Source organism: Hyperoodon ampullatus, assembly GCF_949752795.1.
Source record: "Hyperoodon ampullatus genome assembly, chromosome: 1".
Classification (NCBI taxonomy): domain Eukaryota; kingdom Metazoa; phylum Chordata; class Mammalia; order Artiodactyla; family Ziphiidae; genus Hyperoodon; species Hyperoodon ampullatus.
Genome location: NC_136914.1, coordinates 124,198,385 through 124,216,228, shown reverse-complemented (window position 1 = coordinate 124,216,228; position 17,844 = coordinate 124,198,385). Strand labels below are relative to the sequence as shown.

Below are 17,844 nucleotides of genomic sequence, written 5' to 3'. Positions count from 1 at the left end.
ACAGGACTCTGTACAGCTCAGCATCAAGCTTTAAATCATTCACGGGAGGGGCTTATAAGGAGACATATCAGCCTTTCTCCAGAGAGATCAATGAGATCGGGGACGTGAGGGCAGGAACACTTCATCTAGAACAGAGTATGACACACAGGTGACAGCATAACTGCTGTTCCTAAAGGAAGGGGCGACCTTTGTAATCAGCTGGGGGTGGAGCATGGCCAGGGCTGTGGGGGACGATGGGGAGAAAGCTGAAGGATTATCCAGAGAATGTCAACATCCCTCAACAAGATAAAATGACAGATGAAGCTGATTAAAGTTTTCAAACTTAGAAAGACATTCAAGGTATCAGGGATCTTAAGCATTTTATTACTGATCTTACTCAGGAAACAAAAGCAAAATAAATCAAAATGGAATGAAATAAAGTAAAATAAAATGCTCCTGGGCTTCATATAAGACAACATTCAAAAAGAGCAAGCATAAGTTGGTGCAGCCACTATGTAAAACAGTATGGAGAGTCCTCAAAGAATTAAAAATAGAGTTACTATATGATCCAGCAATCCTATTCCTGGGCATATATCTGGACAAAACTATAATTCAAAAAGATGTATGCACCCTTATGTTAATAGCAGCACTATTTACAATAGCCAAGACATGGAAACAACCTAAATGTCCATCAACAGATGAATGGATAAAGGTGTGGTACATATATACAATGGAATATTACTCAGCCATAAAAAAGAATGAAATAATGCCATTTGCAGCAACAAAGATGGACCTCGAGATGATCATACTATGTGAAATAAGTCAGAAAGACAAATACCGTATGATATCACTTATATGTGGAATCTAACATATGACAAATGAACTTATCTATGAAACAGAAACAGACTCACAGACATAGAGGACAGACTTCTGGTTGCCAAGCGGGTGGGGAGGGGAGGGAAGGACTGGGAAGTTGGGATTAGCAGATGAAAACTATTATATAGAGAATGGATAATCAACAATGGCCTACTGTATAGCACAGGGAACTATATTCAATATCCTGTGATAAACCATAATGAAAAAGAATATCAAAAAAATGTATATATGTAAAACTGAATCACTTGCTACACAGCAGAAGTTAACACAACATTGTAAATCAACTATACTTCAGTTAAAAAAAAAAGAGCAAGCTGACAACCCTCTGGTGTATCCATAAGCTAATAATATCATATTATCATTAGAAAGCCTAAAGTGAAAAAAGAAGTCTTACATCATTTTAGGGACTATATTAAGTACGATATGATTTTCATTTTTTTGGTTCTGCAATATTATCACTCTTAAAAAGTGCAAATCATAGCTCCTAAAACTCCAAGAGCATTAGAATTTGAGTTTGATATGAAATTATAATATGCATATAAGAAATATCATGCATGTATAATAACTTAAATGATGATGATGACCACGGTGACAATGACCTAAAGGTCCTTCTAAGGAGGAACAAATCATAAACAAGAACTCTCCACATAAACCAAGGAACCCAGGCTGGGGGAAACTTATTTGCTATGATAGCTGTTCAACGGTGGACACCTGAATTGACTAGAAATGCCCGTGTCCAGACCACACTGTACTTCCATGGCCAGTTCTGCAGCACCAGCACGGCCAGTCCTCACTGAGGGCCCCCGTATAAACGGTCTATCCCTGCCTCAAAAAATGTCTGCTTTCTTCACATGGACTCAAAATTCCTCTCCTGACCTAGCAGCTGCCCATGGTTCACGTTTCTAAGCCTAACTGTTTATGACAAGCAGAAGCAGCGACCTGGTCAGAGGCCCGTGGGGAGGGTCCCGAGTGAGAACTCAGATGCCAGGTAAGGGCCGGTGGGCAGGAGTAGGGAGACATTCTGGTGAGAGGGTGGAGACCTCATGAAACACAAGTGAGAGATGGGTCTTTACCCCATAGCAAACGCAGACAAACTTCTTCCCCTTTTTATTTATTTTCACCATTATTATATCCACTTTTTTCCCCCTAAGTATTTATCTCTTTTCCATTAGAAATACAGTTTAAGAAAACTTGGACAATCTGACTCCCCACATGGAGATTAGATTTGAAAAAAAGTTTATTTACAATAGATGAGTAATTTCAGAATAGACACACGTACTGTATGTATGTGTATTTTTAACATGAATTAAGGTTTCCTGAGTCTGAAGTTTACACAGGGAAAGCACTAGTCATTTCATCACTACAGAGTCAAGCTATTATAAATCACTAAGTATTTAAATAGATGGAGATCTTTTTGATCTTGGAATTAACCGTGTGATTTTATTTTTTTACAATTTTTGCCAGCAGATTTGTCTCTGAAATTTTGATTTAGCTCATTTATTCATGTTAATAGTTAAAAGGTTTGCTTTCCTTGAGTACGTCCCCTGGGCACAGGGGAAATGGCCAGGAGTGGACCAGGCAGGAAGAAAAGTAACCAATGTACGATTTCAAAACTGTGACCAACCTGAACAGACCGCTAGGGTGGGACGTTCAATCCTGGTCCACTTCTAGGCTTAGTGGTTAATGTGAGAATTCTATTTACTTTCTTCAAAAAAAAAGAAAAAAAAGCTTTATTGAGATATCATTAGTGTACTATTAAATTCACCCATTTAAAGTGGAAAATTCACAGGGCCGAACAGGGAATTTCCTGGTGGTCTCCTGGTTAGGACTCCTCACTTTCACTGCCGAGAGCCGGGGAGGGGTCGGGGAAGTAAGATCCTACAAGACACGTGGTGCAGCCAGAAAACAAACAAAAAACTGGAAAAAACAAAACAAAACCCTAACCCACAGGGCTATGCAGCCATCTAGTTTTAGAACATTCCACCCCGCCAAGAAACCTCATCAGCAGTCACTTTCCATTCCTCTCTGCCCGCAGCCCCCGACAAGGGCTAACCTAATTCCAGATCCTATATACTTGCTAATTCTGGGTGTTTCATATAAATCAAAACACACCACATAGTCTTCTTCTGTGACCATCTGCTTTCACTTAGCACCCATGTTACAGCCTGTATCAGTGCTTCATTTCTTTTTTATCACGTAATGCTATTCCACTGTAAGGATATGCGTGCTTTATTTACGCACTCATCAGTGGACAGACCTCCGAGTTGTTCAGGTGTCATGAGTGACACTGCTGCGTGTCCACAGGCCTCTTCCGCAGACCCGCGGCGGGAGCTGCGGGCCCCATGGCAGCTCTAGGCTCACTTTTTTTTTTTTTTAAATTTTCCCTGCGGCTTGTGGGATCTTAGCTCCCCAACCAGGGATGGAACCCGTGTCCCCTGCAGTGGAAGTGCAGAGTCCTAACCAGTGGACCGCCAGGGAAGTCCCTAGTCTGCCCCCTTTGAGGAAAGGCCTGTTTTCCAAAGTGGCTTCACTGCCCACAGTCCCCCCAGCACGTGAACGTCCCATACACTCAAATTGAGTTTCGCGCCTTATCACAGTTGCTTCTTAAATGTTAACCAGATTTTAGCAGGCAAAACCAGTGAGTGGACTGCTCTTTGTCCAATAAAATGATGCTGCAATGTCTGGGTCTAATGTTGCCATCAGCTGCAAACCTGTTGTAGAGACCGACACCTACATCTTCGGGACGATCTCGCCCACCCCCATCTCTCACGACTAGCTTTGAGTACTCATTACTGACCCCACGATCCCAAAATTTTAAATGTAGAAGGAACACCTTCCATTTCTCTGCGTTACCCGCACCCCCCCGTGTCTGAGGGAGGAGTCCCGAGGCGGACCAGGAGGAAGGGTGCCTGGCCAGTGGGCTCCTCTACCGGGGGCTCCGAGTCAGCCAGGAAGACGTCACAGCGGGGTGGCTGCGGGGGCATTTGTCACTACCTAAAAAATCCAGGCTCCGGCAGAAGTCCACACAAACCTAAGAATTCGGCATTGGACAAATCTAACAGGTCTGGCCCCCTCCTCCGTCAGGTTATAACCATCACATTGTTTGAGAGGCTCCTAAAGAAATTTACAATGATCCCCAAATAACGGCTTGCTGGTAAAGATATAGCTTGTTCTAGGAGCTAGTTGCAGCTCATATAAGCTGCACGATGTTATTTTTAACAGGTAATCTTAAATATCTTTACTCCATGAAGCATATTTTTTGCCAAGACAGTTTTATGACAAACTTTGCTAAGGCACCAAAAAATATTTTTAGCAAATGCTGAAGGGAAATTTATAATTGCTCAGATACCTTTACAAGCGTCTGCAAACTCAGCAGAAGGTGCAACAATGTTTAAATCCTTTTAAAGCAAAAAAGTCTGTGGATAAGCTATTTTCCTGACTCTTGGCCCCAGCTGTCTGTTGGGAGTTGGAACCACAACATTTAAGGGTGACTTTCTTCCATTTTTGAACATGAGACTTGGAGACAGGATTTTCCGAAATTTAAAAAGATCTCTTGGGACATGGAAAGATGAAGCAAATGCATAGATTTTTTCCATCTAAACTTCACCTTAGGATTTTACATCATTTTTGGAGAACTAAGTTTTAGAAAGTAAATTTCCTGATACTCAGGGCTTCAGACTTTGTAAATCCGTTTAGGAGATGAAAGGGGGAAGCTCACTTTCCTGATCTCTAAGGTCTGGTTAACCTAAGCTCATCAGTCATGGAGCTGAGACTAGACTTTTCTGACCTCCAGAGCTGCCCCAGCCAGGAACCCGTACTAACGCGTGTGTGTAGGGTCCCAGCACCCTCTTCCCGTCTCCTCTGCTGCCTCTCCTGGTCCAGAATATCACACCTTTCACCTGGGCCACCTCAGGTTACTGAGGAGTTTGCTCAGTAACTCCTAACTTGCTTCTCAATACCACCGTCCAATTTCCTACCCATTGAGCCAACCATCTCTTCTCTGCATGAATCACATCAGGTTGTCCTCTTTCAAAAGCCCTGTGATGGCCTTCTACTGCACCCACGATAAAAGTCAGCCTCTTACCATGACTGCAAGGGTTGGAACGGTCAGGCCTCTGCCTGTTTCCTCAGATTCACCTCATGACCTGGAGAGCAGTCAGTCTTGTCTGCCAGGCTGCTGTGACCTTCCCACCCCTCTACCTGCCAGGCTCACCACCGTACCCCTATACCAGTCTCAAATTCTTTAGGTGTCAACGTAAATGTTGCCTCTTCAGAAAGGCCTCCTCCGACCAAACTTTCTAAATGAAACTCTTCTGCTTTTTATTGTGCAAAAATGGTTCACTGTTTACTTTCCTCACAGTGCTAATTTCAACCTATAATTTTAAAATGTGCATGTTTACTTTTTTATTGTCTGCGTCTCTCACTAGAGGGTAAGATCCACATGGCCAGGGAATTTGCCGAGCACAGAGTAGGGCATAAATAATTGGTGAATTAATAATTCATGAATTTAATTTCCTACGACGTCTTAATGCATATTAATTATTCCTTTAATGAGCGTAGGTCACATTCCCTACATATTCTCAGGCACCATTTGCACTGTCCTGTCTTGTTTGTCAATTTCCTGCCATGGCTTCCACTACAGGGGACAGAACTAGGAAGAGGGTTGCTTTATGGGTCGTTCCTGTAGAAACTGATGCCTGAATTAAAGGGGTAAGCGGTTGGCCAACTTCACGTACTGCTCCAATGTGACAGTGCTGAGCAGAGGTCCAAGAGGCAGTTCCACTTATGTGTCCAACAAACACATGACTACAGAATAATAAGCCTCTTTCCTTAGCTCAGGTTTATTTTCAGTTGCTTTGAAAGTGGTTGCTTCCTTCTACTCTGATGACATCATACTTCAACCTGAACACACAGCTCAGTGTATGAGGTGCCTCTGGTCTAATGTGTACCCTCCTAAGGCCGGACCCTCACACGCTTTCCCTCCAACCACAGACCAGCTGGGCAGAGACCAGACCTGACTACCACACGCTCATGCAGCTGGAGGAGTAGCTGCCCTTTCTCCTGGTTCCTCAAAGACCACCTGCCTCAGAATAAAGTGAACCAGCAAATTAACTTAGCACTTTAAACACAACTCTTACTAATGTCACCACTGATTTATGAAATCAAAATGTCTTAAGCTGGGACTCCCCTGGTGGTCCAGTGTTTCACACTCTGTGCTGCTAATGCAGGGGGCCTGGATTCCATCCTTGGTCAGGAAACTAGATCCCACATGCAGCAACTAAGACCTGGAACAGGCAAATAAATAAATAAATATTTTTTAAAAAGTCTTCAGCTGACTACAAGTGAAATGGTGATAGGCTGCACTGCACACGATGGGGCTTGAGGCCCGGGTGCCAGAGCCCAATTTCCTAGTTTAGGACGTCCTCCCCTCCCAGGACTGCCTGCAAAGCTCCTACTCGACTCAGATCTGTGTCCAAAGAATAATTCTGGAGGCACTGATGCCCCCTCTTGCTTCCCCCTCCTGTGACACCTCACCAAGGCTAGGCTGTCAGCTCCAGGGAGACGGGGCCTTCATCAAATGACCGAGGGTCTCCTGTGCCTGGACACTTAACATGGAACGAGAGGACGGCCACACATCACAAGCTGGACTCTGCCTGAAAACTGAGTTTCGCTACAACAGAGCAAAGGCGGGCAGTGAAATTGTCTCCCCCAGGACCACAGTCCCTCCATCATGGTGGAAAAGCACAAGTGTTCCTAGTACCCTGTGCTAAGTCGTCCAAGCTCCCCTGGGCCCCCAAGTGGCTTGGTGATGCTGATGGCTTCCTGGAGATAAGACACGGGTCACCTGGGTCCTCACACATGGACACTGCACTCTGTGAGGCCATGGGGAGAGGCTGGGCACTGTTCACGTCAGTTTGTTCCCATATTCTGGACAGAGTCGAGCTGATATTTTTTAAAAGTTATTTTTCATATGTTTTGTGTTGCTCAGTAATAAATAGTCCAGATTTCTTTGAAGAAGAATTTCTTATTAACAAGTGTACAAGCCTAGTTGCAAGTATATGAAGAAATATTTTTTCTGACTCACGACAAAACCAATGGGTCAGCTGTCTGAAGCATCAAAACAGGAGTAGAGCATAATGTAAATAATAATGTAAATAATGTAAATAAGAAGGGATAGGTCACATGAACACTGTCAAACAGAAGTTCATCCTTGGACTCAGAATCAAGACATTTTACCAACGAAGAAAGCAACTGAGTCACAACAATGCCTTGTATTTACAGATGTGTTCTTTTTTTTTTTTAGTCATATATTTTATATACATCAGTGTATACATGTCAATCCCAATGGCCCAATTCAACACACCACCACCACCACCACCAACCCCGCAGCTTTCCCCCTTGGTGTCCATAGGTTTGTTCTCTACATCTGTGTCTCAACTTCTGCCCTGCAAACTGGTTCATCTGTACCGTTTTTCTAGGTTCCACATACGTGCGTTAATATACGATCTTTGTTTTTCTCTTTCTGCCTTACTTCACTCTGTATGACAGTCTCTAGATCCATCCATGTCTCAACAAATGACCCAATTACGTTCCTTTTTATGGCCGAGTAATATTCCATTGTATATATTTACCACATCTTCTTTATCCTTTCGTCTGTCGATGGGCATTTAGGTTGCTTCCATGACCTGGCTATTGGAAATAGTGCTGCAATGAACATTGGGGTGCATGTGTCTTCTTGAATTATGGTTTTCTCTGGGTATACGCCCAGTACTGGGATTGCTAGATCATAGATAATTCTATTTTTAGTTTTTTAAGGAACCACCGTACTGTTCTCCATAGTGGCTTTATCAATTTACATTCCCACCAACAGTGCAAGAGGGTTCACTTTTCTCCACACCCTCTCCAGCATTTGTTGTCTGTAGATTTTCTGATAATGCCCATTCTAACTGGTGTGAGGTGATACCTCATTGTAGTTTTGATTTGCATTTCTCTAATAATTAGTGATGTTGAGAAGCTTTTCATGTGCTTCTTGGCCATCTGTATGTCTTCTTTGGAGAAATGTCTGTTTAGGTCTTCTGCCCATTTTTGGATTGGGTTGTTTGGTTTTTTAATATTGAGCTGCATGAGCTGTTTATATATTTTGGAGATTAATCCTTTGTCTGTTGATTCGTTTGCAAATATTTTCTCCCATTCTGAAGGGTTGTCTTTTGGTCTTGTTTATGGTTTCCTTTGCTGTGCAAAACCTTTGAAGTTTCATTAGGTCCCAATTGTTTATTTTTGTTTTTATTTCCATTACTCTAGGAGGCGTATCAAAAAAGATCCTTATGTGATTTATGTCAAAGAGTTCCTATGTTTTCCTCTAAGAGTTTTATAGTGTACCGGTCTTACATTTAGGTCTCTAACCCATTTTGAGTTCATTTTTGTGTATGGTGTTAGGGAGTGTTCTAATTTCGTCCTTTTACATGTAGCTGTCCAGTTTTCCCAGCACCACTTATGGAAGAGACAGTCTTTTCTCCATTGTATATCCTTGCTTCCTTTGTTATAGATTAGTTGACCATAAGTGTGTGGGTTTATCTCTGGGCTTTCTATCCTGTCCCATTCATCTTTATTTCTGTTTTCATGCCAGTACCATATTGTCTTGATTACTGTAGACTTGTAGTATAGTCTGAAACCAGGGAGTCTGATTCCTCCAGCTCTGTTTTTTTTCCCTCAAGACTGCTTTGGCTATTCGGGGTCTTTTGTGTCTCCATACAAATTTTAAGACTTTTTGTTCTAGTTCTGTAAAAAATGCCATTGGTAATTTGATAGGGACTGCATTGAATCTGTAGATTGCTTTGGGTAGTATAGTCATTTTCACAATATTGATTCTTCCAAACCAAGAATATGGTATATCTCTCCATCTGTCGCTATCATCTTTACTTTCTTTCATCAGTGTCTTATAGTTTTCTGCATACAGGTCTTTTGTCTCCCTAGGTAGGTTTATTCCTAGATATTTTATTATTTTTCCTGCAATGGCAAATGGGAGTGTTTCCTTAATTTCTCTTTCAGATTTTGCATCATTAGTGTATAGGAATGTAAGAGACTTCTGTGCATTAATTTTGTATCCTGCAACTGTACCAAATTCATTGATTAGCTCTAGTAGTTTTCTGGTGGCATCTTTAGGATTCTCTATGTATAGTATCATGTCATCTGCAAACAGTGACACTTTTATTTTTTCTTTTCCAATTTGTATTCCTTTTATTCCGTTTTCTTCTCTGACTGCTGTGGCTGGGCCTTCCAAAACTATATTGAATAATAGTGGTGAAAGTGGACATCCTTGTCTTGTTCCTGATCTTAGAGGAAATGCTTTCAGTTTTTCACCATTGAGAATGATGTTTGCTGTATGTTTCTCGTATATGGCCTTTATTATGTTGAGGTAGGTTCCCTCTATGCCCAATTTCTGGAGAGGTTTTATCATGAATGGGTGTTGAATTCTGTCAAAAGTTTTTTCTGCATCTATTGAGATGATCATATGGTTTTTATTCCTCAATTTGTTAATATGGTGTATCACATTGATTGATTTGCGTATATTGAAGAATCCTTGCATCCCTGTGATAAATCCCACTTGATCGTGGTGAATGATCCTTTCAGTGTGTTGTTGGATTCTGTTTGCTAGTATTTTGTTGAGGATTTTTTCATCTATATTCATCAGTGATATTGGTCAGTAATTTTCTTTTTTTGTAGTATCTTTGTCTGGTTTTGGTATCAGGCTGATGGTGGCCTCATAGAATGAGTTTGGGAGTGCTACCTCCTCTGCAATTTTTTGCAAGAGTTTGAGAAGGATGGGTGTTAGCTCTTCTCTAAATGTTTGACAGAATTCACCTGTGAAGCCATCTGATCCTGGACTTTTGTTTTCTGGAAGATTTTAAATCACAGACTCAATTTCATTACTTGTGATTGGTCTGTTCATATTTTCTATTTCTTCCTGGTTCAGTCTTGGAAGGTTATCCCTTTCTAAGAATCTGTCCATTTCTTCCAGGTTGTCCATTTTACTGGCATAGAGTTGCTTGTAGTAGTCTTTTAGGATGTTTTGTATTTCTGTGGTGTCTGTTGTAACTTCTCCTTTTTCATTTCTAATTTTATTGATTTGAGTCTTCTCTCTCTGTTTCTTGATGAGTCTGGCTAATGGTTTATCAATTTTGTTTATCTTTTCAAAGAACTAGCTTTTAGTTTTATTGATCTTTGCTATTGTTTTCTTTGTTTCTATTTCATTTATTTCTGCTCTGATCTTTATGATTTTTTTCCTTCTGCTAACTTTGGGTTTTGTTTGTTCTTCTTTCTCTAGTTCCTTTAGCTGTAAGGTTAGATGGTTTATTTGAGATTTTTCTTGTTTCTTGAGGTAGGCTTGTATAGGTATAAACTTCTGTCTCAGAGCTGCTTTTGCCACATCCCTTAGGTTTTGGATCATCGTGTTTTCATTGTCATTTGTCTCTAGGTATCTTTTGACTTCCTCTTTGATTTTTTCAGTGATCTCTTGGTTATTTAGTAACGTATTGTTTAGCCTCCATGTTTTTGTGTTTTTTCTGTTTTTCCCCCTGAAATTCATATCTAATCTCATAGTGTTGTGGTCAGAAAAGATGCTTGATATGATTTCAAATTTTTTGAATTTACTGAGGCTTGATTTGTGACCCAAGATGTGATCTATCCTGGAGAATGTTCCATGCACACTTAAGAGAGTGTAATCTGCTGTTTTTGGATGGAATGTCCTGTAAATATCAATTAAATCTATATGGTCTATTGTGTCATTTAAAGCTTCTGTTTCCTTATTTATTTTCATTTTGGATGATCTGTCCATTGGTGTAAGTGAGGTGTTAAAGTCCCCCGCTATTATTGTGTTACTGTCGATTTCCTCTTTTATAGCTGTTAGCAGTTGCCTTATGGATTGAGGTGCTCCTATGTTGGGTGCATATATATTTATAATTGTTATATTTTCTTCTTGGATTGATCTCTTGATCATTATGTAGTATCCTTCCTTGTCTCTTGTGACATTCTTTATTTTAAAGTCTATTTTATCTGCTATGAGTATTGCTACTCCAGCTTTCTTTTCATTTCCATTTGCATGGAATATCTTTTTCCATCCCCTCACTTTCAGTCTGTATGTGTCCCTAGGTCTTAAGTGGGTCTCTTGTAGAGAGCATATATATCGGTCTTGTTTTTGTATCCATTCAGCAAGCCTGTGTCTTTTGGTTGGAGTGTTTATTCCATTCACCTTTAAGGTAATTATCAATATGTATGTTCCTATGACCATTTTCTTAATTATTTTGGTTTTTTTTTTTTTTCGGTATGCGGGCCTCTCACTGTTGTGGCCTCTCCCGTTGCGGAGCACAGGCTCCGGACACGCAGGCTCAGCGGCCATGGCTCACGGGCCCATCTGCTCCACGGCATGTGGGATCTTCCTGGACTGGGGCACGAACCTGTGTCCCCTGCATCAGCAGGCAGACTCTCAACCGCTGCACCACCAGGGAAGCCCACTGTGTTTGTTTTTGTAAGTCCTTTTCTTCTCTTGTGGTTCCCACTTAGAGAAGTTCCTTTAGTTTTTTTTTGTAGAGCTGGTTTGGTGGTGCTGAATTCTCTTAACTTTTGCTTGTCTGTAAAGCTTTTGATTTCTCCATCGAATCTGAATGAGATCCTTGATGGGTAGCGTAATCTTGGTTGTAGGTTCTTCCCTCTCATCACTTTAAGTACATCATGCCACTCCCATCTGGCTTGTAGAGTTTCTGCTAAGAAATCAGCTGTTAATCTTATGGGAGTTCCCTTGTATGTTATTTGTCATTTTCCCCTTGCTGCTTTCAATAATTTTTCTTTGTCTTTAATTTTTGCCAATTTGATTACTATGTTTCTCGGCGTGTTCATCCTTGGATTTATCCTGTATGGGACTCGCTGTGCTTCCTGGACTTGGGTGGCTATTTCCTTTCCCATGTTAGGGAAGTTTTCGAGTATAATCTCTTCAAATATTTTCTCAGGTCCTTTCTCTCTCTCTTCTCCTTCTGGGGTCCCCTATAATGTGAATATTGTTGGATTTAATATTGTCCCAGAGGTATCTTAGGCTGTGTTCATTTATTTTCATTCTTTTTTTCTTTATTCTGTTTAGCAGCAGTGCATTCCAGCATTCTCTCTTCCAGGTCACTTACCCATTCTTCTGCCTCAGTTATTCTGCTATTGATTCCTTCTAGTGTATTTTTCATTTCAGTTACTGTATTGTTCTTCTCTGTTTGTTTGTTCTTTAATTCTTCTAGGTCTTTGTTAAACATTTCTTGCATCTTCTCGATCCTTTCCTCCATTCATTTTCCGAGATCCTTGATCATCTTCACTATCATTATTCTGAATTCTTTTTCTGGAAGGTTGCCTATCTCCACTTCATTTAGTTGTTTTTCTGGGGTTTTATCTTGTTCCTTCATCTGGTACATAGCCCTCTGCCTTTTCATCTTGTCTATCTTTCTGTGAATGTGGTTTTTGTTCCACAAGCTGCAGGGTTGTAGTTCTTATTGCTTCTGCTGTCTGTTCTCTGGTGGATGAGGCTATCTAAGAGGGTTGTGCAAGTTTCCTGATGGGAGGGATTGCTGGTGGGTAGAGCTGACTGTTGCTCTGATGGGCAGAGCTCAGTAAAACTTTAATCTGCTTGACTGCTGATGGGTGGGGCTGGGTTCCATCCCTGTTGGTTGTTTGGCCTGAGGCAACCCAACACTGAAGCCTACCTGGGCTCTTTGGTGGGGCTAATGGCAGACTCTGGGCGAGCTCATGCCAAGGAGTACTTCCCAGAACTTCTGCTGCCAGTGTCCTTGTCCCCACGGTGAGTCACAGCCACCCCCTGCCTCTGCAGCAGACCCTCCAACACCAGCAGGTAGGTCTGGTTTAATGTCCCTTGGGGTCACTGCTCCTTCCCCTGGGTCTTGATGCACACACTACTTTGTGTGTGCCCCCCAAGAGTGGAGTCTCTGTTTCCCCAGTCCTGTCGAAGTCCTGAAATCAAATCCCACTAGCCTTCAAAGTCTGATTCTCTAGGAATTCCTCCTCCCGTTGCCGGACTTCCAGGTTGGGAAGCCTGATGTGGGGCTCAGAACCTTCACTCCAGTGGGTGGACTTCTGTGATGTAAGTGTTCTCCAGTCTCCGAGTCACCCATCCAGCAGTTATGGGATTTGATTTTACTGTGATTGCGCCCCTCCTACCGTCTCATTGTGGCTTCTCCTATATCTTTGAATGTGGGTTATCTTTTTTCATGAGTTCCAGTGTCTTCCTGTCGATGATTGTCCAGCAGCTAGTTGTGATTCTGGTGTTCTCACAAGAGGGAGTGACAGTACGTCCTTCTACTCCACCATCTTGGTTCAGGGCTCATACAGATGTGTTCTTAACACGCCTTACCAGAATGTCACATGACCTTGTGTGTTGTCATGATCAGGACGTCATTTATTTTAAATGATGGAGAAACAGCCACTGAGCATCTACTATGGAGACACTGTGCTACATACTCTAATATATAACCTCATTTAGTTACACAGTCTCACTGCAGAACAGGTACTACTGTCTCCATTTTGCTGACTTTGAAACCATGGCTTGGGACTTCCTTGGCAGTCCAGTGGTTAAGACTTCACCTTCCAATGCAGCAGCTGCATATTCCACCCCTGGTGGGGGAGCTAAGCTTCCCACATGCCTCGTGGCCAAAAATCCAAAACACAAAACAGAAGCAATATTGTAACAAATTCAATAAAGATTTTAAAAATGGTCCACATCAAAAAAATCTTAAAAAAAAAAAAGAAAGCATACCTGCCTAGGACTCAAGTGGGCAGGAGGGAGAGCTAACTCAAATGCTCATGTTTTCCACACCACATCAATGAGAAGGATAGCAGACCTTTTCACCATAGACTAGAAGTTCACCATTTCAAGAAATACATCTACTAACGCATGCGAGTCATTAGGAAAAGCCAGAAAATACGTTACTAACACTCTGTACTCAAACACCAATTAGAAAGAATGGGATGAGGACATTTTATAGAGTATTTACAACCTTAAACATATTATTCAATGCATACATTCCAAATTAGAGCAAGGAAAACTTGATCAGAAAAGAAAATTTCAACCACACCATTAAACCATCTTTTGGGTTATTTCTACCATGCTAAGACATTCTGCTAATTACACAGGTTATCTTTAAAGGCTTAATAAATTAGGGCTAGTAGATTATTATTTACTTTCTTTGGGCAACTGCTCTCCCTAACTACAGTGACAGTGCTGAGAAGGAGACTGTCGACCATGGCAACACTCCCCTCTGGCTGCAGGTCTGCACCTGTGAACCGCTGAACCAACCACGGTATCCATGCCTCTGGCCACTGTGGCTGATCCAAAGATGAACATGACTCCTCTGGAATTCCTCCCTGGGATTCTTCTACAGGGTGGAGAATGCCCTCTCTTCCTGATTTAGGAGAATGTGAGCCATGGCTGGACTGATGGCCAGGGGTCCACTCATAAAGAATCAGCCTGGCCTGGAAGTTAGGCTGGAGCACAGAGCAGGTGGGAGGGAGGACGTTGGAAGGGGAGAGAGGGTGAGAAAGTGAGGATGAGAGAGAGAAAGAGAGGAGGAGAGAGAGGAGAGGAGGAGGAGGGGGCATTTAAAAGACAGGTGGAGGGCGGCAGGTAGAGACACACCTGACTAACAGCTCCCTCAACCCGCCCTGCACAGCTGTGGTTGGTTAGGATTTCCGCACTCAGGCACCCACAGCCACCTTCCATCCTGCTCTTCCGTGGTTTGACCGTCTAAACAAAGTCTCTCTTTTTGCTTCCGGTGTTTGGAGTGGGGTTTTTATTACCTCCAGTGGCAAACTTAAATTACCTAAGAAAACACGTTCGTTACTTTACTAGACTAAGTTCTTATTTCCATGTCTGCGTCAAATACAATGTGACAAGTCAACTCAGAAAATATGTATGGAAACACCAAAAGGGGGCACTGTGGCCTAGAGGCCCCGAGAGCGACGCTGAAAAAGGAGACACAAAACACCATGTCCAGGAAACAAAGACAAATGCAAACACGGAAGAAGCCATGGTATAAAGTAAGAGCAGCACAGGACTATGAAAATACACAGCCAGTACATATCACAGGAGAAGAGGAGGGAACACTCAGGTTGGGGAGAGCATCCCATCTGAAGCACATGTCACTTGAAGCCTTGCTCACACTGACATCGGTGTGTCAGGGGTTTAACCCCTCCACTGGCTGCACCCCGTGTCCTGTACATGTCTGGGGGCGTCGGAGCATTCCTGAAACACGCTTTCACCTAACCGCAGAGCACGTGCCAGCAAGCTTGCACCAGGGCAAGGCCGCCTTCAAGGGTGGACGTTTGTGCAGCACACAGGGCCTCCTCTCAGGGCTCTGCACTTGGTTTAACAGTTTGCTGTCTTGAAATTGTTAACGCTTTTTGAATAAGGGGCCTGTCGTTTTTATTTCGCACTGCTTCCTGGAAGTTTTGTGGCTGGTTTTCCACTAAGGAAAGGGACAAAATTTTGCTAAAAACAATTCAGACCAACAGTCTTACTTTTCAAACCAGTCTCTTTGCCAAGAGACGTAATATAGTTTGGGAGTCAGAGGGCAAAGATGCTCTCTCACCTGCCACATGTTCTTCCTTAGCCTTTCGTTAAAAGCAAATGATTTAGGAAAATGAGAAGTGTGCAGTGGAGAGCACCTGTCACATGCCAGTTCACAGCACTGCCAAGTTGAAAGTGAAGCCACCAGGGTGACTCAAAAAGCCCATCGTATTTTTTTAGCAAAGGATGAAGTATAAAAAAAGGATTGGGTTGATTTTATGAGATATTCAGTGGGCATGTCCAATGCATAAACTATCATAAACAGTGGACTGTTATCCGTAGCGTTGCCTGGTAACACAACTCTATCTCAGAGAGCACAGGCTGCAAATGGCTGGTCCTTCCCGACATCACCTCCACGGGGGCCTCTCAGCAGCTTCCCTACAGGCCACACAGTAATGGGAGCTCAGATGACAGTCCCCCTGGACCTCCAGAGCCACCGCCACAGGGCCTGCGGCCTCTGCTGCAATTCACTTGCTCACCATGTGCCCTCAGGGCAGCTGCCCTCCAACCACGGTCTCCTCACTCCTGCTCTGTCCATGACTATATCCCACCATGTCCACTCTCATCAGGATCATCTCAGCTCCCTCACAAAGTGAAACACTGATCTTTCCATTTTGTTCACGAGTGTGAACGAGCCCCAGGCCCTCCTTAGGGGCCCAGGCTTAGATCAGAGCTGAAGGAGGCACATGGGGAGTAGTGGGCGTCAGGAAGGGAGGTTGTCTGTGACGTGCTGACGTTAAAATCAGTTTCCTCCTCACCATTGTCCAAACTGAGCAAGCCTTGCTGGGTGAAAAACTGGAAACATACAGCTAAGTCTGAAAGAAGTGAACGGTGGTCCAAAGGTGCCCGTGTTTACACGATTCTCCCTCCTGTCTCACCCGCATGGACTTCTAACATCTCATCTTTTATGTTAACTCCTGGTGATGTGTTTTGAGGTAGAATAAGCTCAGTGTTTTCCTTCTGCTCACACTGCTCTCTTTTTGCATCCGTTGTTCACTGAAGCAGACTCCCTTCTCTGATGGAGCCTGGGTTCTAGGTAGGTAATTCTGTGAGTGAGCACAAGCCAGGCACAGTCCACATGCTCAGGACATGTCCGCAATTAACTTCACCTGATTTAAGAATGGATGAGAATCTACTTACAGATGAAGACTAGGCAGGCGAGCATGGTTTTGTATGTAAGCAAGACCAAAATGAAGATTATAAGCAGAAAACTGTGGAATTTTGTGCTCTGATGAATAAAGTCCCTTAGGAGGTAAGTTTTCTAAAGCAAAGTCCTTGTTAGGGCCAGGATGTTGGAAAGCACACTAATTGGTTCAGGATTAGGGTTTGGTTTCCTTTTCCTTTTTCCTTCTCCCTCAAGACTCAGCTACTTGGGGATGCTGCTGTGCGTGGGCCAGCCTGCTTCCTGACTTGGTAACAGGACACCTCTGTGACCTTCATAATCAAGTGACGGAGACTCCATTTCATGTACTTAAGAAGAGAAACTTCCCTTCATTCCTGAAAGAATTTACTTTAGGAAACGTGATATGATCTGATAAGATTCTTGAAAAATCTTTTTAAAAATATTGATCATCAGTTTCTTGGTGACACCTGGAAGAAATTTTGATACGAATGGTGAAATTTTGACAGTATCTAATGAATTGAGCAAAAATAAAACCAAACTGATTCATCTTACCTTATGGTCTTTTGAAGTGAGTGGGTTTGTCATCTCGGCAGTGTTCTTTCACTCCTGTTCTTACCTTGTTTGCTTCTGTGTGGCCTCCTCATCACAGAAGCTGTTTTACCAGAAGGTGATCCTGGCAAACCATCACCCTAGCTGTCCTTTGTAGCATCACAGCCATTGTGCTGACTTTTCTTACTCAGGCTGCAAATACCGTCCGATCTCAGCACCCTCTCAGACTGGACACCCAGGGTTAGAACCTAATTTTTCATTCAGGCTATAAAAGTTGGCAAGCCCTAATTGGCCACACCCGAGAAAACACGTTTCAAAATGCCACTGTGTAAATGAAAAACACCTACCTCTCTTGTAGAATAAGTTTGTTTTCTTTCTTCCAAAAGTCTTTAAAGTCAGAGCTGAATTCATGCCAGATACTGAAGAAAACATTTGGGGACACTTCCTTCTCTCCAATTTTTGGTCTCATGAAGAAATAGGCTGTAGTCTCCAAAAAGCTGTCAAAGCATGCACACACACACACAAACACACACACACAAGGATAAAAGCTATGATTACTTTCCAATATGGGATATTCTTTCCCCATCCAAATGCTGATTTCATTCATGCAGTTATTATTACCAAGAGGACTCAACTCCTCAGGCACCAACAGTAGTTCTCTTAAGGTTTCATGTTAGGGTTTTTGGACACAGATGTTAGCAGCTGA

The 17,844-nt window shown here is 42.6% G+C and overlaps 1 protein-coding gene across 1 annotated transcript in view; it reads right to left on the bottom strand.

Moving 5' to 3' along the window:
* The window catches only part of FMN2 (formin 2), a gene marked incomplete at both ends in the record, with an annotated part of 267,482 nt that overhangs the window by 12,360 nt on the left and 237,278 nt on the right, over positions 1-17,844 (bottom strand). The window contains one exon of the mRNA XM_079711279.1: positions 17,486-17,635. Within this exon, the coding sequence (XP_079567405.1) occupies positions 17,486-17,635 (150 nt within the window). The remainder of the gene's footprint in view (positions 1-17,485; positions 17,636-17,844) is intronic.